This window comes from Aedes aegypti, chromosome 2, assembly GCF_002204515.2.
Source record: "Aedes aegypti strain LVP_AGWG chromosome 2, AaegL5.0 Primary Assembly, whole genome shotgun sequence".
Taxonomy (NCBI): domain Eukaryota; kingdom Metazoa; phylum Arthropoda; class Insecta; order Diptera; family Culicidae; genus Aedes; species Aedes aegypti.
In genome coordinates, this window is record NC_035108.1 from 96,434,215 (window position 1) to 96,454,253 (window position 20,039).

The following is a 20,039-nucleotide window of genomic DNA, read 5'->3' on the forward strand; positions in this document are numbered from 1 at the left end:
TTTTTTATTTATTGATAAAATCGTAATCGGTTTTCTGTGTATCGTTGACCTATTATTCTAAAATGCTATAAAAATATAAAATCTTTGAAAATGCTTTTGGTTGAAGAGCTAAATATTTTCCAAAAACTCTTAAAAAAGCTGTCCGTCAAAGTTTAACATTATTTTTCGCAAAACAAAAATCCTTTTTTTTATGAACAAATTGTATGTTTGTATCCTTTACTATTCTACTAAAGGTAAAGCTTTAAAAATATCAATTATATTCCACCATTCTATGACATTAGGTAACTTTAGTGATTTACCCATTTATGGCCAAATTTGCTGATACACCATCCTTTCACTCCCAGCAAAAGAGAACAGTAAAAAGCGTGTTCAAAACTAGTTTGGATTACTAAAGAAACTATATTAGTATAAACGAAAGCTAAATCGTGAGATTAAACCACAGTCTTAAGTATAAATTTTACTGTTTATGGTAGTTTTACTAAAAAGTCTCATACTTTTAAAATCATGTACGCATATTTATCGATCTACAGCAAATTGTAAACAGTTTTCTCCGAATTTTTCAATTGGTAATCTCAGAATAACATATTATGAAAATAATATGTGGAAAATAAAATCGATTTCATTACAGCAGTGTTGTCAATTTTGATGATTGTCAATGTACTTTGATAGGTCTTCTAAGAATAAAGCAATTGTGTTTCTGTTGTGCTTTGAATGTGACGTGGGGACTTACTAAGTAACTCTATGAAGGCGTAAGTTATTTTTCATATTAATACTATACTAGGACTTCCGTCAGGACGTACTTTTACACAAAAAATTCTGCTCATATAAATTCCCATCAAATTTAAAAAAAATCTTTAAAAATATACGGGAAAATTGATTTTATTATATCTGTAAAATTGTTGCTCCAAAAATAACTTGATTTTTTCCATCAGGCTTCTGATTGATGATGCTTTCGAAGAACAAGCCTTTTTTGAAAATAGAAAATATAAATTATCGAATTTTCCAGCCAATTTCTTACAATCATTGATTTTGATAACCTCAAAAAATCGACCGATCTAATCGTTGTTCCATATTCGTGTGATCTTTAATTATTTTGGAGAATTTTTATTATCACAACATTGTACAATATTAGTCGAACGATGTGCAAAAAAATTTCATTGATTAATAAGAAAGATACAGCATGCACAAGGTGTCCACTTTATAAAATGAACAGTCCTTAGTTCACTCGTGGATAAATCAGTTCGGTAGAACACTTTTTTTTTTTTTTGAAAAAATCTGTTGAAAGATTTCTGTAATATCTTGAAGAAATTCTTGATAGAATTCCTAAAGCGATTCCCGAAGGAATTTCAAGAGGAAGTTTTGGAGGAATCCCTAGAAACATTTCTAGAGCAACCCCTGAAGGGATACCAGAAGAAATGTTCGGAGGAATCATTAGTTTCCATTATTCGAACCACTACTGAAAGACTAGCGCAACTATTTATCTGTTTTTCGGTCAGATAAAAAGCAGTAATTTGGCAAATTGACAAAACTAGAAGAGATCTATTTGGCTATCATCTAATACCATCTTTTATTTCTCTAATCCCACAGGGTGCGGTACTGGCCTCAGCCTCGGTGGATGGCACCGTGATGCTGTGGAATCTGGCCACTGGCGAAGAAACGAATGTGCTCACGCAAGAAGCCGGTGAGGCAATCCGTGCGTGTATCTTCAGCCCGAATGGAGCCTCGATCGTCAGTTCGGACGATAGTGGCTGCATCTGCGTTTGGGGTCAGGATAAAAGTTTGAAAAGGTAACTGTTCATCTAATCTTGCCGCTCTTAGTATAAGTTGCTCCATATAGATTTCCTAACGACGAATTCACGTGATGGGTACCTATAATAGCGGTTTCGTCACGCCAACGACCTAGGAATGGTTTTGAGCATATCGTATCTAAGGTATAGCTGTAACCGATCCCCCCAAGTTGGCATGTTTGTACTTCGCGTTAGCACATTTGGGCAAGCAGACCACTACACTGCGGTTGCAGTTTTGTGATTCTACAATAGGGGAGACTGGCTCCCCGGGGAGACTTGATCCCATTTTATCATCTCGGGATGTTAAATAGTTTTATTCAAAGTAATTTTATGTAAAACTGTTAACAATTTTATTTATTGATGAAATCACACGGCTTCTCGTCTTTCAACTATTATTCTAAGATTTCCGTATTCTGCTTTCCGGCGGTACGACCCAACTTAAAGCTTTCCTTGTCGATTGATCATTTTTGCATATGTAAATCGTATGGCAGGTACGAAGATACTCTATGCCTTGAGCTTGGTCTTGCTGAATTGCTGTGGCAAATCTTAAAATTCCCTTATTTTAGATGTGTTTATGTTCATTGCGATTTTATTTGAAATATCAAGTCTCCCCTACTCTGCTCATCTTTTTCCATCTGTTTTTTTTTCGCCCGCGATCACCACAGACACATGAAGATTCATGATGAGGCAATTCACACCATGGCTTTCTCCAGCGATTCGAGTATCCTGCTAACCGCCTGCACGCTCGGGAACATTCGATTTTACGCCGTGGAGGATGATTTCGAGGGTACGTAAAATGACACTAATTGGTCGAGTTGTTCGAATTGAATCAGCCTTTGGATAGGTACCGTTTGGAAGCGTTAGAAAGTTATGGAATGAAATCTAGACTTCAAACCTAACTTTTAACTTTCTTCTAAGCACTATGATTAATGATCAAGTTGATCAAAATCGTGACTTATCATATGATTAGTAATTGATGCACTGCTTCAGACTTCCTCTAGGTATTTTCTCTATTTCTTTGAAATACTTAAATGATTTCGTATGCTGATTCTTGCAGACATTTCACAGATTTTTACAGGTAGATTTTTTTCTGAAAATAAAATTAGAAATTTCTTAATGATTTACTCTATTGATTCTTCATATGATTCCCACAGAAAGCGCTTCGAGAATTCCTCAACAATTAATTCCAGAAATTACTCCAAAAATCCTATGATTCCTTTCGAAATTTCGTAATATGTTTTTAGTAAAGTATTAATTTGGGGATTTTACAGGAATTGAAGGAGCCTTCGAAAACGCTTCTTATTCTTCAATTACTCGTGCAATCAAGAAAAGGGATTTTATCAAGAACATCATTAACTGGATTAAAAATTCGCCTACAAGAAGAGAAATCACTTCGTCTATAACAGTAAGGGCTACAAAATGGTGTCCAGTGGATACTGTTCACAAGGAGGAATCCTTTCACCTCTATTGTGGTCTTAAGTAGTAGATGAACTTCTGAAAAGTTTAGAGGAAAAAGGTTTCGATGTTGTTGATACAGTCATTATTGTGAGAGGAAAGCTTAACAATATCATTTCAGAAAGAATGCAACTGGTCCTAAGCTTTACCCAATTCACATAAATCCTTCAAAAGTAGTGATTGTCCCATTCACAATGATTGGCATCAAGGAAGTTCATCCTTAAAGCCTTCAAGCTTTAAGGAGTACAAATTCACCTAGTATAGAATAATTTATATCCTAGAATGCCTGAGAAAAAAACGATGAATCCTGAAAATAAGTCCTAGATCTACAATTCTTTTAGAATTGTATCAAAATACCTTGTAAAAACATCAGGATTTAAAAATAAATGTGGAAAATGCATAGGGAAATGTAAAAAAAAAATATGCTGAGAAATCCTTGAAAGAATTTTTTTTTAATTTATGCAAGTATCCAATTAGGAAACCTCGAGCAGTTCTTAGAGAAAATCTTGAATGATTATTTTTTTAATTGAACAAAGACTAGAAGAAATACTTGCAATCAATCCTGCACTAATTATTGATCCACGAATATCTGGAAAAAATTTATATCTCCAGAAATAAATTTCTTTCTTTGAAGAAATATTGTAATCCTCAAAGGATTTTTTTTTGGAAAAATCTCTTATAAAAATCATGCTTTTCAGAAATTTCTGTGCAAAAATTGCATTGTAATTTCTCTTAAATCATCAGACGAATTTAAAGCAAAATAGGAATTCAGTTAAAATTTCTTAAAAGTTCTTAAAGCAATTATCAGATAAAAATTTGGAAAATTCGTTGAAAAACATACGGAGCGATTCTGGGAAAAAAATTGGTGATGATCCTGGAAGAATCGATAGAAAGATTAAGTTAAAAACCAAATACTTGGTCATAGTTTTGGAATCAAATATTTCTTGAGAGATGTCAATAAGATGTTCTGAAAGAAATAATGAAAGAGTCTACGCACACAATTATTGAAAAATTGGTAGGGAAATCCAATAGTTATATTTAAAAAATCCTGGAAGAAATTGTTTGACTTTTTGGATGTTTTTTGAGAAACTGATAAAGTAAAAATAAGAGTAATATCATGATAAATCGCTGTAGAATTCTTGAACATTACAATGGTAACATTTTCAGAAGACTATCAAAAATTTGCTGGAAGCGATTCTGGAATACTGGGTGAGAATTTTCTTTGAGGATTCAATGAGCCAATTAATGGAAGAAAATTTCAGAGCAACCTAATAACGGAATCTTAAAGCAACTTCCGTAAAATTTCTGAGAATATTCTTGAAAAACCTCTCTACAAAACCTTCGAAAAACGTCATGAAAATTTTGTGAAAAAATATGATGGGCCCAAACGCAAAGTTACTTTTTGTTCGATTTTGAGTTGAGTTAATGAAAAAAAAAATGTTTTTAGCTTACCAACGATATTTAAAATGATTTTCCGTCCAACAGAAAAATTATCATAATTCGTAGAAGATTGGCTTGATTTACTAGCTCCCATATAATTGGCATGGAATTAAAAATTTCTGAAAAACCTTCAAGGCCGATTTTCACAAAACTAGGTTTTTGTCCATTACACCCCTTTGCTTCTAACACCCTAAATTGTGAGGTTATTCTCGAAAATACCTCTACATAGTAGTTTATTCAATTCTACGAACTTTTGTTGAATACGGTTGTATGATTCGAGCAAGTTTAAACATAGTTTGGTTGAGGTTTATGCTTCAAGGTTCTTTAAAAATACTATTTTTGGAGTGGGTTCTTCCTGAAAAACATACCCGTATGAAAATTTCGGATTCTAAACTTCCAGAACATGATGACTATGCATTTCTGAAACTCAATCCCGTTTAAAGATACCTTTTATCTTACGAAAATAAGTTGTAAAAAATAGGTAATTAGGAAGCACATTCGTAAATCCGATGTGGGTGAGCCAAGAACGCCACCATGAGCTTCAAGGAATGTAAAAAATGAACACGTTAGCACTGCTTTTTCTCAGTCGATGATAATGATTGTTTTCAAATCGGTCTGAATGGGGCTCTGCACTGTTTTGATTTTGTATAGGATTTTGACGTTTACTGGCCTTGTTGTTTACTACTGTTAAACCTCCATGAGTTGATGTTCCATTACTCGATATCGACTCATGGAACCATACTAAAAATCAAATTTCATGGTTACTATGATGGACCCCTCAAACGGCTCTCCATAGCATTGCTGTTCCATGACTCGATATTTCCATGAGTCGATGGTCCCTTTAATATCGACTCATGGAGGGTTGACTGTAATTTCATAGTGAGAGATAGATTTTTGTGCAGAGCCCCATAGTCAGTGAAATACGATCAAAACAATCATCACTCGGAAAGAAAAAGCAATGCTAACTTGTTCAATGGATCATTAAAATAACCAAAACGGCCGCTATGGAAAGCATAGATAGCGCCACCGTAGTCTTGTGTGTTTGACAGAACAGCAATGCTGTCACAATGTTAAATTCCATATACAGTGTCGCCTTTGTTTTGATGCGGTGAGCACTTGCAAAAACTACCTTCAATGATCCATTCATTCATCCGACGGTACCTAAGACAAGACGTGTCAGGTCGAAGTACAAAAACGAAGCCAATTGCCTGTCAAAAAAGACCACTTCTCATTGGTCGTTTTGGCAAAGGCCTACTTTCACATCGTTGAGTTGGATTGCAACAGGGCACTTTGTTGCTATCTCGGCCGTGTTGCTAGATCATTAATTTGAATTTTCATGAAGAGTTTGATCATTTTTCATGAAATATTTTTGTTTCAAATCTATTTTTATTCGTTGGTAAGTTTATCTCCCGTGCTCCTACAATACTAAAATAAATGAAAAATACCTAATTGAGAGCAATATAATGAAAATTGTATCAATTTTCTCCAAAAATATCGCCGTTTTTGAATATAAACCTAAATTACAAAAAGAATGCATCCTCTATCGCACTAAATGATTGAATTGTGCAAGAAACAACTAACTTATGACCCTTGATGTTTGAATTTGTTCTCAAGATTTGCTTAAAAATAAAACTGGTAGCACTGGCTTTTGTATCGTCAAGGTTATCGACTGAAAAACAACTGGGCAGTCTTTGTTGAGCTGTCACGTCCTGTCCTAGGGCGGTACATGTGTCATGCACGATTTAACTATCATCAGGTTGGGATAGGTTGTTCGATCTTTGGGCATTTTTTTTTCAATTGATTTCCTAAGGCAACATGTAAGATGTTAATGGTTAATCATTTCATAGATTTATTATGTTTGTTTTCCGTTGACTAGGGCCTGGAAAAATAATGCAAATGTGTGGTTTTTATAGCATACATATTCAGAATACCGTGATTTCTGGGTATTGTGGAGAACAATCCTCGATCAAACAATGTTTAAATTTAATTTTGGGGGAGATCCCCCTGTACCGGACACTTAAGCCACTAAATTCATAATTCGAAAAATATTGATTTTATGTGCTCGTGTTACCCATTTATGATAAATATTATCATTTTTATAGTGTACAAAAATAAATCTGAAAATTTAAGTATGAATTTTGACATTGAATTTTGATGATGTATTTTAGTACCAAATTGATCGATCTTGAAAGGTGGCACCCAATACCGGACACAATCTGGAAATGCCTCGAATTCTGTAAATTTGAACATCATTGAATGTGTTTACTTTAGGAATAGTATATAATTGTTAATTCAATGCATTTGCAATATTTACAAGAACAATTTGAGTATATCATAGTTTGCAAGATGTCCATCAAAAACCTCTTTCTTATATGATGAAAAATAGCACATTTTACGATGTTGTACTGATGGTTCATTTTTCTTAATTTTATTGCATGTTTGATACCATGATCGACGGAATCCATGAAAAATAAATGTATTTTGAGACACTCGTGCAATAATTACAAAGATATCATATAATAAATCAGGCTGTTCGAAACGGGGGGACAGGAGGTGCTTAAACAAAATTGTAATTTGTTTTTATTTAGTCCAATTATGGTACAAAATACATTCATACTATCAAATTAGGATTATGTTCGAATATGCTTGCGTGATCCAAAGTATTTTTTCATATTCAAAATAATTACTAAATAGGCTCAAAAATAAGGCAATACATCAAATTTTTTGAAATTTTCAATCTTTTGTACTTTTTTAAAAAGGCATGCATATTTCAAGGATGTGTTATTCTACGCAAACATTAGTCTCCAGAATAGCTTCCTTTACTACTAATACACCATCTTGATTGGACCATGATTTCTCAATGTTTCGACTTTGTCCGGTATTGGGTGCTGTCCGGTACTGGGGGATCTCCCCCTAATCTTATTGGCGTGTTCGACAAACTATAACAAAATAGAATTAGCTTTCAATAGGTGGTAATAGCAAATGATTTTAATTTAGGATCATTGAGTTATGAATTTTCAAACCTAAAAATAAGCCTAAAAACACATTTTTAACTTGAAGCATAGTGGAATCTCCGTCAAATGAGCTGAAAATTCTCAGCTCATATGAGTGGACTTGGTGTTTTTCAAATTGAAAAACAGTAACAGACGTAACAGTAAATGAGGTATATAAAAGACAAACTTAGGGGAATTCGGGGCATAATGGACACATCAAGCAAATACTTGTTTTTAGACCATACAATGACATTTGTTTCAAAATACTCCCGGCTAGTTTTTAAGTTTTATGTAAATACGACGTGCTACACTGCCCATAAATGCATAACAGTCCCACGTGAGTTTTCGTCAATTTTTTGTTAGTTACGGGAAACTTCATTAAATTGTATGTACTTTCATGGTATTATAAGAAAACACTACGTTTGTTCTAGAAATGTGAAAAACAACATCGAACTTGGTCTGTCCCACGTTACTAATAAACGCATGTCAGTCTCGCGACTTGTGTGATAAGGACTCGCGAGCAATTGTGTTAATAAGGAAGTCAAGTAAGGGAAATATATTTACCCACAATTCGTCCCCTTAATGCTACAACTTTTTAGAGTTCAGTTTGTCGAAACATAAATCCTAATTAAATCTTGCAGATATTCACAGATCATAAGCGTGTGATTTTTTCTTGTACTTGTAGCGATGCCGCCGTCTTTGAACATCCACTTGTTTCACGCTCTGGCAAATATAGCTCTCGTTTGCTCTGGCAAATTAAGCTGGTTTGCTCTCGTGAATCCAATGCCCAGAGCACCGTGTTGAGACGAATACGGTGGTCCTTCGAGATGTTAAGCCCGCAGTTCATTATACACCCATAATCGACAAGCATTAGTTGGTGTGATGAAAGGCTCTTATTGGTGACGGTGTATCTCGCTTTCAATTCTTTTTTTGTTTTTGGCGAGTTCATCAATTGCCGTATAACTTCCGTCTGAGTCCATTTCATCAGTCCCCGCCGCATATTCGGTGTCCTCCAAAGATTTCAAATAGCTTACCCAATGTTCAGGGTACGCCTTCGGTGGAAACTGAAAGGTGTCGTCGCCACCAGCATTGCGGTCACAGCCGTCCTTATTGTTGAAGCCAGCGCAGTTGTCTTCTGAGCCCACGTCATTATCCAACGGGTCGCCATCGGCCAATATCCTGCACTCATCCTCGGAACTAGCAGAAGTACCACAACTTTTCAAATAATCTAGAGCAAACATTTCCGCGACTTTTAATGTGGACACTAAACTGTCAAAACAACAATAATTCACATGTGAAGACCGATGCATCATAGTAAGCACTGATACCGTTATGCGTTTATTCTCGTACATTCAAGAGCAAATAAACGCATATCAGTCACGCGTACATTTTCTCGCAAATTAACTAATTATTTGAGAAAATTAATAAACAAAATGTATGTAATACTGTAATCAATAGTTCATTGCACCATTTGAGTGCAAATTTGGGTGCGAAAACATTGTTTTTTCAACTTAAATGGAGTAAATAGAGCAAAAAAGTGTTCACGACTTCTATCGCGTTTTTCTTAGGTGCGTTGTTTTGCTAGTGGGACTGGTATGCATTTATGGGCAGTACATTCATTCATGGTAATAAAAAATCATATCTTATGCCAGAAAAGTGAGATTGAAAATTAGGTCCAAAACAAAGCTATCGAAAAGGTATCGGGGCAAAATGAACACTTGCATGAAATTTAATGAATCTAAAATATTTTATGTCTGTCAGTCGTTCCGATGTGTAAAAGGGCTCTCCCTCTATCATAGGAGTTAAAAAAAAACCTTTCTGGGTTCGTTATTTTGCTCAAAAATGAGATTCTCCCACCGCCTTGCTTATATGCCAATTTATAGCAGAGAAAAACTTAAAGTCAAATTTCAAAGGACAATTAAAGCAAAACATAAACTTTTTTAGCGTCAAACATTTCAAATGCAATACAGATTTCATGCAGTGTTTGAACTTTTGATGAAGTATGCATATTCTCAGAGATTGAGGGGGTGTCCATTTCGCCCCGGGTGTTCATTATGCCCCTAATCCCACTACTCGTTCTTGGTAAATGTTCTTCATGCAATAAAACACAATTATATCATGTTCTGTTTTCATAACAACCTGTGATATAATTTTGTTATAAAGATGAATGTACCTTAAATTCTGTATTAGTGTGTATGGGGATCTGCACAAAAATCATCCTCTCTCTTTCACTCTTCCCTGAAATTTGTAAACAACAAGGCCAGTAAACGTCAAAATCTCATACATAATCCAAACAATGCAGAGCCCAATTTCATAACATTTTTTGTAATATTAAAACCATCATGACTCATAATAGTAAATTGAAATAATCATTTATTGCGGATTATTCCGTACAATATAATCATTCATGAAATCTTTTGATCTCAAGAATCTTTGCTGAAAGTCTTTCACTGGCATTTTTTTTCATAAATCAGATTATTTGTTCTGCGTTAAGGCCAATAGTTTTTTTTACGAACGTGGGCTTGAACTTAATGCACTCAGGAAAGCTAGTGCTGTCAAAAAGCTAAACAAATCGGAAGATTATATTTTTTCATGCTATTAAATAAACTAAACTTGTTCCGGTATGTTTAAATATGCTTTTACTGGAATTAATAATTATGATAAAGCCCTTTGTTGATTGGTTGTACAGATGAAAAAAACGGTAAATGATAGGTGCCTGAAAAATTAAAGCTTTTTTTTCGTATAGCTCAGCGGTTGTGCGCAGCATAGTTGTCCCACTAGAACGGAAAGTTCAAGCAATCATGGGAAAAATATGCTACATACGATAGTCAGATAATCCAACGAGATGAATTTTGCTATATCTATTTTGTTTTCTAATTAACTCATATTTATGATTCAGCCTATTTCTGAACATTCTGAAGAAAAATAGAAATTTCGAACAAAAAAGAGAAAGTAGTGAGGGAGTTAGAAGAAGTGTGAGTGACAAAAATCTGTTTTTGAGAAAATTGAGTTTAAAGTTTTTTCAGCAATTTTCATACAAATTGTATGGATACCGAAAAAAAAATAAGCCAATCTTCTACGAGTTATTTTATTTTCCCTTTTGGACGGACAAAATCACTTAAAATACCGTCGGTAAGATTGGAAACAGTGGAATTTTTCAGTATATTTAACTCAAAACCGACCAAAATGTCACTTAAACCCCTTTGCGTTTGGGTTCCACTATATAGCATCAGATGAATGATTTTTTTTTGTCTTTATTAAAGTGTTTTTAACTGACGTTAGTTCACATGAATGAAGATATGTTATATGCCATGTTATATTCAAATGCTCGAACTTTTCGTTTGATTCCATGCAAAAGGTTTCGCACAGTACCCTTAGTTACAGTTTGGAATCATTTTTTTTTTAAACAAAATATTTCTCATTATTTGTCTATATTTTCGTTTTCGGTGGCCCAAAATCATCCATTTGGTCGTAGCTCTGGGGTATTTGGAAGAATTCAATCTTTTGGTACAATGTTATTGCTTTCTGCATATAATCCTCCAACACTCTATTTTTGTATGCCAACTTTGTTGAAATGTTTCGCTGAAATATGTCTCCAAATGGCCAGAATATGGGTTTCATTTTGAATACAATTGAAATGTCGTTGAATCTATTTTATATTTTGGGAGATGAAATGATTCTCTAGTTCGAGGTCAGTAGAACTAGCTCAGATTAATTTATTTGCGAAATTATTAATTTTAATACGCCATTAAGCCACTATTCTGTAATAGCATGACGCAAATTATGTTCTTCTGGTTGAACGGCAAGATGCACTTCTGCACACACTTTTTGACGAACGTTTACTGATCAATTGTACCAGTAGTTATGATGAGCTCGACTACATTTTGATCTTGAAATAATTGTCAACTCACCTAGCTAACATGATCTCATTTTTGCATTGACTTCCTGATTTCGCTCCTGGGAGGAGCTCGGACTATTTAGAACAATTTATACTCTGTTGATTTATTCACTTTTTAGGTTGATTACTAGTTTATTCACTAGTATAGGTTTTGATTGCATTATGACAAATTGCAAACATTTAGCTAAAAATTAGTGGCTAGATTTTGCTGTACGCGTATGTACCTTAATCACATTTTACTCCATGAACTACCGAAGTGATCCCATTTTACGGTACCTGAACTAAGCTGTCCAATATCAATTGATATTTTACTGTATTTTAAGATAAATCATCTTCCTATTTGTAGCCGACATTACGAAACCGGACTGCTCAATCGATGCTGCCCATGACATGGGAGTTCTATCTGCAGACTTCTGTAAAGTCGTACATACCGACCGTGAGTACCACATGAGGACTTAAATACAATACTAGAATACACTGATAGGTAAAATAAAGTGCCCACCTTACCAGTTTTTGAATTTCTCTCATTGATTTGGTTCAAAACACACTTAAGTCTTTTTTGATATTCTTTTAAAGTTGCACTTACTAAGTATTGATAAAAAAGAGTTTTACTCAAAGAAAAAGAAAATCAATTTGTATTGACAAAATAAATAGTGACAAGAAAAAGTGCCACTTCCTTCTTGGCCCAAAAAAGATGAATTAAAGAAAAATTAAAAGCAATTTAATAGTTAATGTGTCCTCCTTTGGCCTTAAGGAGGAGGTGAAGCATGTGATGGTCTGGGGGTGTTTTTCATGAAGTGGAGTAGGAAGCCTCGTGAAAATCGACGTGATAATGACGGCAGATTCCTACATCAACATTTTGCGGGAAAATCTGGAGGTTTCGCTGATCCAAACGAGCCTTGAAGAGAAATTCATATTTCAACAGGACAACGATCCGAAGCATACTGCCAAGAAGACCAAGTCTTTCTTCCGGTCTTGTCGGATTGCTTCCACAAAGCCCAGACCTCAACCCCATCGAGAATTTGTGGGCGATTCTCTATGCCAGGGTTGGCAAAACTGGTGTTACCAACAAAAATAAATATTTTGAAGCCTTGGAGCGCGTCTGGGAAGAACTAGATCCACAGCACCTACAAAACCTAGTGAAAAGCATGCCGAAGCGCCTTCAGCAAGTCATTAAGGCCAAAGGAGGACACATTAATTATTAAATTGCTTTTAATTTTTCTTTAACTCATCTTTTCTGGGCCAAGAAGGAAGTGGGACTTTTTTTTTGTCACTATTTTTTGGTCAATACAAATTGATTTTCTTTTTCTTTGAGTAAAACTCTTTTTTTATCAAAACTTAGTAAGTGAAACTTTAAAAGAATATCAAAAATAAAATATCAAAAAAGACTTAAGTGTGTTAACATTTATTTGAACCAAATCAATGAGAGAAATTCGAAAACTGGTAAGGTGGGCACTTTATTTTGACTAGTGTAGCTACTGAAGTATTTTCTTCCCCACAGCCGCCGACAACTTTTCGATCATCTATACGGTGGCAACCTGCGGCACGGACCATTTCATCAAAATCTGGCGCATCTTCTACATTCCTGCCAACGTGGACCGCAGTCGGAAATCTCGCCTGATTCCCGCCACGCCGCAGGAGCACTTTGCTGGCCAGTCGACAATCTACAGCACCGCGGTGATGAACGCCAGCTGCGTGCAAACGATTGCAGCCCACGGCAGTTCGGTGACATGTGTGAGGTAGGTGTAAATATCGAACCCTTCACGGTGTTCCCCAGACCGTTGATACCATAAGAATAATTTCCTTCGAATCCGTGCCCAACCTTTGCTTTTTTATGGCTAAGCTGCATGTATGGGACTACGTTAACAAAAGTAATTTGAGTTTCACTTAGTCTGCAAGTCTGATAAAAACACTTTTTCGATATTATTTTGAATGTTCATTTTTTTTAATTTCGTTATTAGTATCATTCCAAACATTACATTCATTTCCTATAATATAAAATGTTCTGTTTCAGACAACTCTATAATCCAAATTAGATAGAACTAAATTAAGACTTTATGAACATTTTGTTAACCACATGTTACATTTCATTCATTTGCTTTAGCAGAATTTTTACTGGTGAGTTGATTTCACCTACTTATAAGAAAAAAAAACCTTTCAATTAAGTTGACCTAATATAACCTAAACATATAACTGCTCATAATTTAACCAATAACAATTTATTTACAAAGAGTCGGATACCTTGTTTCTGATTATTGTCATCTGAATTCTTTAGTTGTTCACCCATATAGCTATGAAGCTGAAAAGTGGTGCAAGTAACCCCGTTTGGCGATGCATCAAGAGATAAATTTTGCAAATAACTTATCAGTTATAGTAGAATTCTCGCATAATTTGTGATCTCGCCCTAAAAGCCATTGGTAACCGAGTGTGTAGTTCCTTGTTTCTAAGAAAATGAATGGACCAGGGTAAAAACTATCACTACTGGGAGATACAGGAGTATCTTCTCTTCATCATAGCATTGTTGAATAACGTGTAAATCCATTCGTTTGCTCGGTAACAACAAGCTACACACTCGGTTACCAATGGCTTTTAGGGCGAGAATTACAAATCATGCGAGAATTGATAATAACGATCTGGGGAGCACCGTGCACTCTTATCAGCGACGACCCACACACGATGTACTTGTCCGTCCAATCGATCCAATCTGTTAGTGAATTGAACGAGCGTGTTCATTGTCTAATGGTGGTGGCCTAAATTTCCCCAATGCCCTCCTATTTGTTGGCAGGTTTAACAGCACCGGTACGCTGTTGATATCAAGCAGCCTCGATAAGACCATTAAGATTTGGAACCAACAGGGAACGTGCATCAAGACACTGTCGGAGCACTCGCGCTATGTCAACTGTTTGGCCATCAACGGTGACTCGACGGTTATTGCGTCGGGTTCGAACGATCGCTCCGTTATCATCTGGGATTTGACGAACAATCTGACGATCGATTCGCACATCACTGGCATCCGATCGCTGCTGTTCAAGCTGGCATCGAAGACCACGGACATCCCGCTGGAGTTCATATGCCCGATTACGCACGAGATCATGCGGGAACCGGTCTACGCAGAAGGTACAAGATCTATGGTTCTAGGGTCGTAGATCATTCAATTTCTTTTCAACTCCCCAGACGGTTTCACGTACGAGCGATCGGCGATCGAGGAGTGGTTTGGCCGCGAGAAGATCGTATCCCCGATGACCAACGTGGAGCTGTCGACCGACGAGTTGGTGGAAAACGGTAAACTCAAGCAGAAGATCGACGAGTACATCAAGACACTCGATCTGGACAGCTTTGAATAAGAGGGTAGGCGACTACGACTACGAAGCCTTTTGTGGGCCGTATCTTTCATGGGACTGATCATTCTGGATTTTTGTTCATGTTGCGATATTAACTAATATTTTTATATGTAAATGTTGTTACCAACTTCAGAACTGTAGGATTTTTCTATTCTTGTGATAATCTAGCGAATCAACAAATTTCACAGATCCACTGGTCGTACTTTTTTTTAACGTAGATCAACGCAATCAGTAGCGAAGAAGCTTTAGGTGTTAATCATACGTATATAACCGACGATCGTACAGTGAAATATGGGGATCGAGAGGATGGGGAGTAGTAACTGGTCTGTAACCGTTTTGTTCAACTCATTTAGACGTTTTTTGTGTGTGCCCAATCCGTACATGGATGATGGTGATGATAGTCAGCCCCGTCGAAAACGGCTTCGTCAACGCGAATAACGTATACCTAAGCGGGTCGTAAGGGTGATCGTGGAGAGTGATGGTAGAATGCTAATTGAACGATTCGTTTTTCCCCTGATTGAGGTACATCTTTATGATTATTAGGGCGTGCTGGCGTATGCTGTACACTGGTGGGTAAAATATTATTCGAGGAGATTGACCTATGATTTATATTCGAATACTTACAATATAGTGTGGTTCATACACGACTGTTATTATTGTAATTATTTATCGTGGCTTTTCGCCCTTGGTGAGTTCGCCACACACTACACACGACTTTGTTAACGGAAATAGTAATACCTTTCCAGCAAACAACCTTTAATATAGCTTTGTATTTATCTACATGGTATTTTACATTTCACTTGTTATAGTTTTGTTTGAATCAATTAGCTTCCAAATTAGAAATTTTGTTGTAGGAAGAAGTTGTTCGCACATATCTATAGACGAAGCTTGTTATAGCGGCATTGTAAGGGACCGTCGGTATATGGAGATGCCGCTAAAAAAATGTGTCGTTAGAAAGAACTTCGATATTGTTATAAAGAACAAAGGTAAAAAATTCAATATTTTTGAGAACTTTTTTAACATTTTATTTCATTCAGAATAAGGTTCAGTTGACTCTTCATATCTCTACATTTTAGGGACTATCGATATACGGGGAGATCAGGACAAAAACATATTGTTTTCTAATAAATGCTTGATTGGAAAACTAAATCGACGTTTTTGAGTTCTTAACCCCTCTACCGACAAATTCAAATCGTTATAACTTGACCAATGATCAATATCGACACAGATCCTAAAACTAGAAGAGTTGTTCGAGAACCTGTGAAAAAATGGTGCAAAAATATTGAAAAACAAAAAAGTTATAACGATTTGAGTATTTATTTTGTGGTAAAAAATGAAGCTGCCAGTAGAGGGGTTAAATTGTATCAGTAAATTCTTGTCTTGTTACTTTTGATAATGGACCTAAAGTAAATTTGAAAATGGGCGGAAGAAAATCCAGCGTAAAAATTTTGACGCAATGATGATTTTAACAGTACGAGTCGTACAAAACCACTTGAAGATATCAGAAATCAGGACATCATCATTGCACAACATAATCATTTCTGGATCATGTTGTGTAATGATTCATTATACAAACCAAATCATTATGCAACTCATATCGGTTGCCTAATGAACTCATAGGGATGGTACACAAATTATGTCACGCTAAATTTCAACTTTTTCTACCCCCTCCCCCCCCCTTTGTCACGTTTTTTGTATGAGTCCTTCGAAAATTTTGTAAGGCTTGTCACGCTTGGCTTGACCCCCTCCCCCGCTTGGAGCGTGACGTAATTTGTGCATGACCCCATAAGACAATGCACACTTCGGTATGGGAAAATAAGCTGTTTCATGACAGGCATGATAATAAAACAAATTTATGATTTTTGCAATTGATTCTGTGATCATCAGTCATGTATTAATTCATTTTAAAAGATTTCATGGTTTTCTTAGGTTCAAACTCATTTTTTAAATATTTTTTATGCTTTAAAACTGTCCGATCACGGACAGTAGTTGACGAGGGCAATCCTTTCGGTTGAAGGATCCCTGCTTCGGCGGCTAATTCCTCTTTGGAATGCCAGAGATGATCGGCCAATTCCTTCCCCTGAAGGAATGCCTGGGGTGTCGATAGCTCAGACTGTGAATATGATTTCTTAACAACAGTCCTGAAAAGGACTACTAGGTTGGGCTGCTTTCGGTGAGGGAAACGCTTTTGGTATCGGTTTTCGAACTATGACGGTTTATTACACGTGCCATACAACGGCTAAATACTGAATGAATGAATTCTGTGCACGCAAGCTCCTTAAGTAGGCTGCAGGTAGAAGGATTCATTGCATGCACAGTGAAATGGCTGCGGTGGGAAATTTCCACTGTCTTATGTACTACATACTGGATGCTGCAATCGGTGGTCCGGGTGGTGTGATGATGGAGAGCTCAAGCTGGTCGGTCGAGTTACGTGAAGTAGTGTGTGTGTGGTTCAGGTAGGAAAGGGTGTTTGTTAGTGGTGGTAGCCGAAATACTCGCGGCGACTCGAGGTTATTTACATGAATGGGAATAGGGGGGAATGGATTACATAGGCAGGATCAACAACAGGGTGAAAACGATGACTGAACTGATCAGGGTTGAAATGTTGCACACCGTTCGCGTTGTGCGTGAACAAAAACAGATTGCTGAAAAAAACATTTTCGAGTTTTTGTCGAATATTTGTTTGAAATCAGAAGCTGGTTTTGGCAATTAGCCATACTAAATATGAACCTGAATAAAAATGAGTGAAAATAGTAAGTATTTTAAATTTGTCTTGCTTCAAAAAATGTTGGCGTAGGGAAGGTGTACCGGTATTCGCCATTTTACAGTTATTCGCCACCCCGGATTATATACCGTTTTACGACATATATGGTTACCGAAAATGGGGCGTTAAGGGATGAAGAAAAAATTCTACTTAAATTTCGAGCAACTTGTAGTGTGTCAATAACTGAACAAAAAACAGTCCTACCATTCTCCCGACGTGTATATCAAAAGCCAATTACAATGAAGACGATCCTACGGCAGATTTCTGAGATAATTATTAAAATGTGTGAATTTTGACGAAAACACACCAAGGAATTTAAGCTTTGTAAATAAAACTATATTTTGCCAACAGCCAAAAAATAAAATAAAATATTATTTTGCCAAACATCGTTGATGTGTCCCTTCAACTCTATAGCTCTTGTTCAATCTAATGGTGATATTACTTATATATAATTCAAATTGGATTTTCTTAACACGTTAACCGTTTTATTTGCTTAATCTCTCATACATTTTGATTATATTTCCAAGCAAGCTATCAGTGCATCGTACAATTGTCTTGAAAATATGTTTAATACTTATATGTAGTATTCGTATCCTAGAACATTTCAGAGCAACCTTATCATGACTTGTCAAAAGAAGGATAATTTCAACAAGCTTTAAATTTGAAATGGACAAGTGTCCATTTTGCCTTTTAAATAAAACAACACACCAAATAACGGATTTGCATGTAACACCCAGTGGCATGATCGGAAAAAAATCCTAACGAAATGTTTCCAATACAAGCGCGGAAGTCGCACATACTCAAGCTTCCGAATTCTCACTCACTCTCACGATAATGGATTTCTCCATCACCACAATTTTCATCGAAAAGCTGCCTTGCGAAATTATCCGTCTACAAAACAAAGCGAAAATAGATAATGGCACAACTCCACAGCTGTGAGAATTTTATTTTATCATTCTCCTCTCCATGGAGAACTTTTCATGTGTCCATCGCCACAAGCAGCAGTTGCTTTTATGCATCAAATTAACTGCTGTTTCGTCAAGTTGATGTGGTAGTATGGATAGCGTGCACGCATCGCGGCTGTTTTTAGCAATGTTGTAGGTTCGAATCCCGTCGGCGGCACCAGTTTTTGTTTATCCACATAGTGATAATTCTCGGGAGAAGTTGGTGAGCGAAAATATGATGGCGTGAAAAAGAAATTATCCCCGGAGTGGAATGATTTTCAGTTATCCTCCATCGTAACTCTAGGGAAAATAAGTGTGAGCGAAAAAAAATATTCACGTGAGGAAGCGAAAAAGCATTCTCCTTACGTGCGAAAAATCGTAGATTTCGCATCATTGATACGATAATTCAGAACCCTGCACATACTATATCACAATATGTTCAATGCTAGACAACACTTAGCGGCCGTCCATTAAATACGTAAGACAATTTTGGCAGTTTTTCGACTTCCCCTCCCCCATGGTTGGATTTTTTTTGTATGAAAACTAAAAATATGTTGTATGACTTGTAAGAATTCGCGAAAAACCCCCCTCCCCCCATAATCTCTTACGTTATTAATGGGCCGCCCCTTAACACATGCCCACAGAGCCTAAAAAGTTGTCCAAAAAGAGCTCGAAAGAAATACCCTTATATTATTATTGTTCATCTAGGCCATCTAGGCAAATAGATCCCTTAACTTTATATTGCAGGTTATCTTCACGAAACAACCTAAAACTATATTGAAATGTATTACGACATAAATTGAATAAGTTTAGTAACTTAGAAAAGTTAAAATAGATAATCCCTCAACACCCCACTAATTTTCAAAATGAGACTTTTTTCATTAAAGTTCATAAAAATCGAAACCCATATATAATGCCTCTACTATGATCTCAATTAAATTTACTTATCCTCTACATTATCCGCAAAATTTTCTTAAATATATTTCATGGTTTTGTAGATAAATGTATTTAGCCCATAAAATTCGAACAAAAATGTTTTGAAACGTTTTCAATATCTAAAAGCCACAATTCTTCATAATAATAGACAGCTCCTATTACATAATGCAGCTCACAATCCTCCGAACAAATCGAGCATTTCAGATGACTTATACATCGACTTTCAACATTTCTGTGATTTGTCAAACTTGATTGAGAAGTTCGATCCCTTAAAACCCCACGTGTCCTTAACACCCCATTTTACGGTACCAATTGTTTAGTGTTCACTAAATTGCTTTAAGATAATACGGAAACATTCTTGGAAACCGCAAAATTTTCTCAGAAAAAAATCATTTTCCTTAAAATTTTTGCTCCTTTGCACCTATTTTTCGCCATGGTGGTCCTGATTCGCCAATAAGAAATCAACGTAGATGGCGAATTC

General features: G+C 36.0%; 1 protein-coding gene across 3 annotated transcripts in view; it reads left to right on the forward strand.

Annotated features, from left to right (window-relative positions):
- Positions 1-16,063, forward strand: part of LOC110675803 (WD repeat, SAM and U-box domain-containing protein 1-like) — a 57,374-nt gene extending 41,311 nt beyond the window's left edge. For all 3 annotated transcript variants that reach the window (XM_021841611.1, XM_021841609.1, XM_021841610.1), the window contains 6 exons: positions 1,588-1,787; positions 2,453-2,574; positions 11,920-12,009; positions 13,075-13,312; positions 14,359-14,690; positions 14,748-16,063. In XM_021841611.1, coding sequence (XP_021697303.1) covers positions 1,588-1,787; positions 2,453-2,574; positions 11,920-12,009; positions 13,075-13,312; positions 14,359-14,690; positions 14,748-14,917 — 1,152 coding nt within the window. In that variant the 3' untranslated portion in view covers positions 14,918-16,063. The remainder of the gene's footprint in view (positions 1-1,587; positions 1,788-2,452; positions 2,575-11,919; positions 12,010-13,074; positions 13,313-14,358; positions 14,691-14,747) is intronic.
- The last annotated feature ends 3,976 nt before the right edge of the window (positions 16,064-20,039 follow it).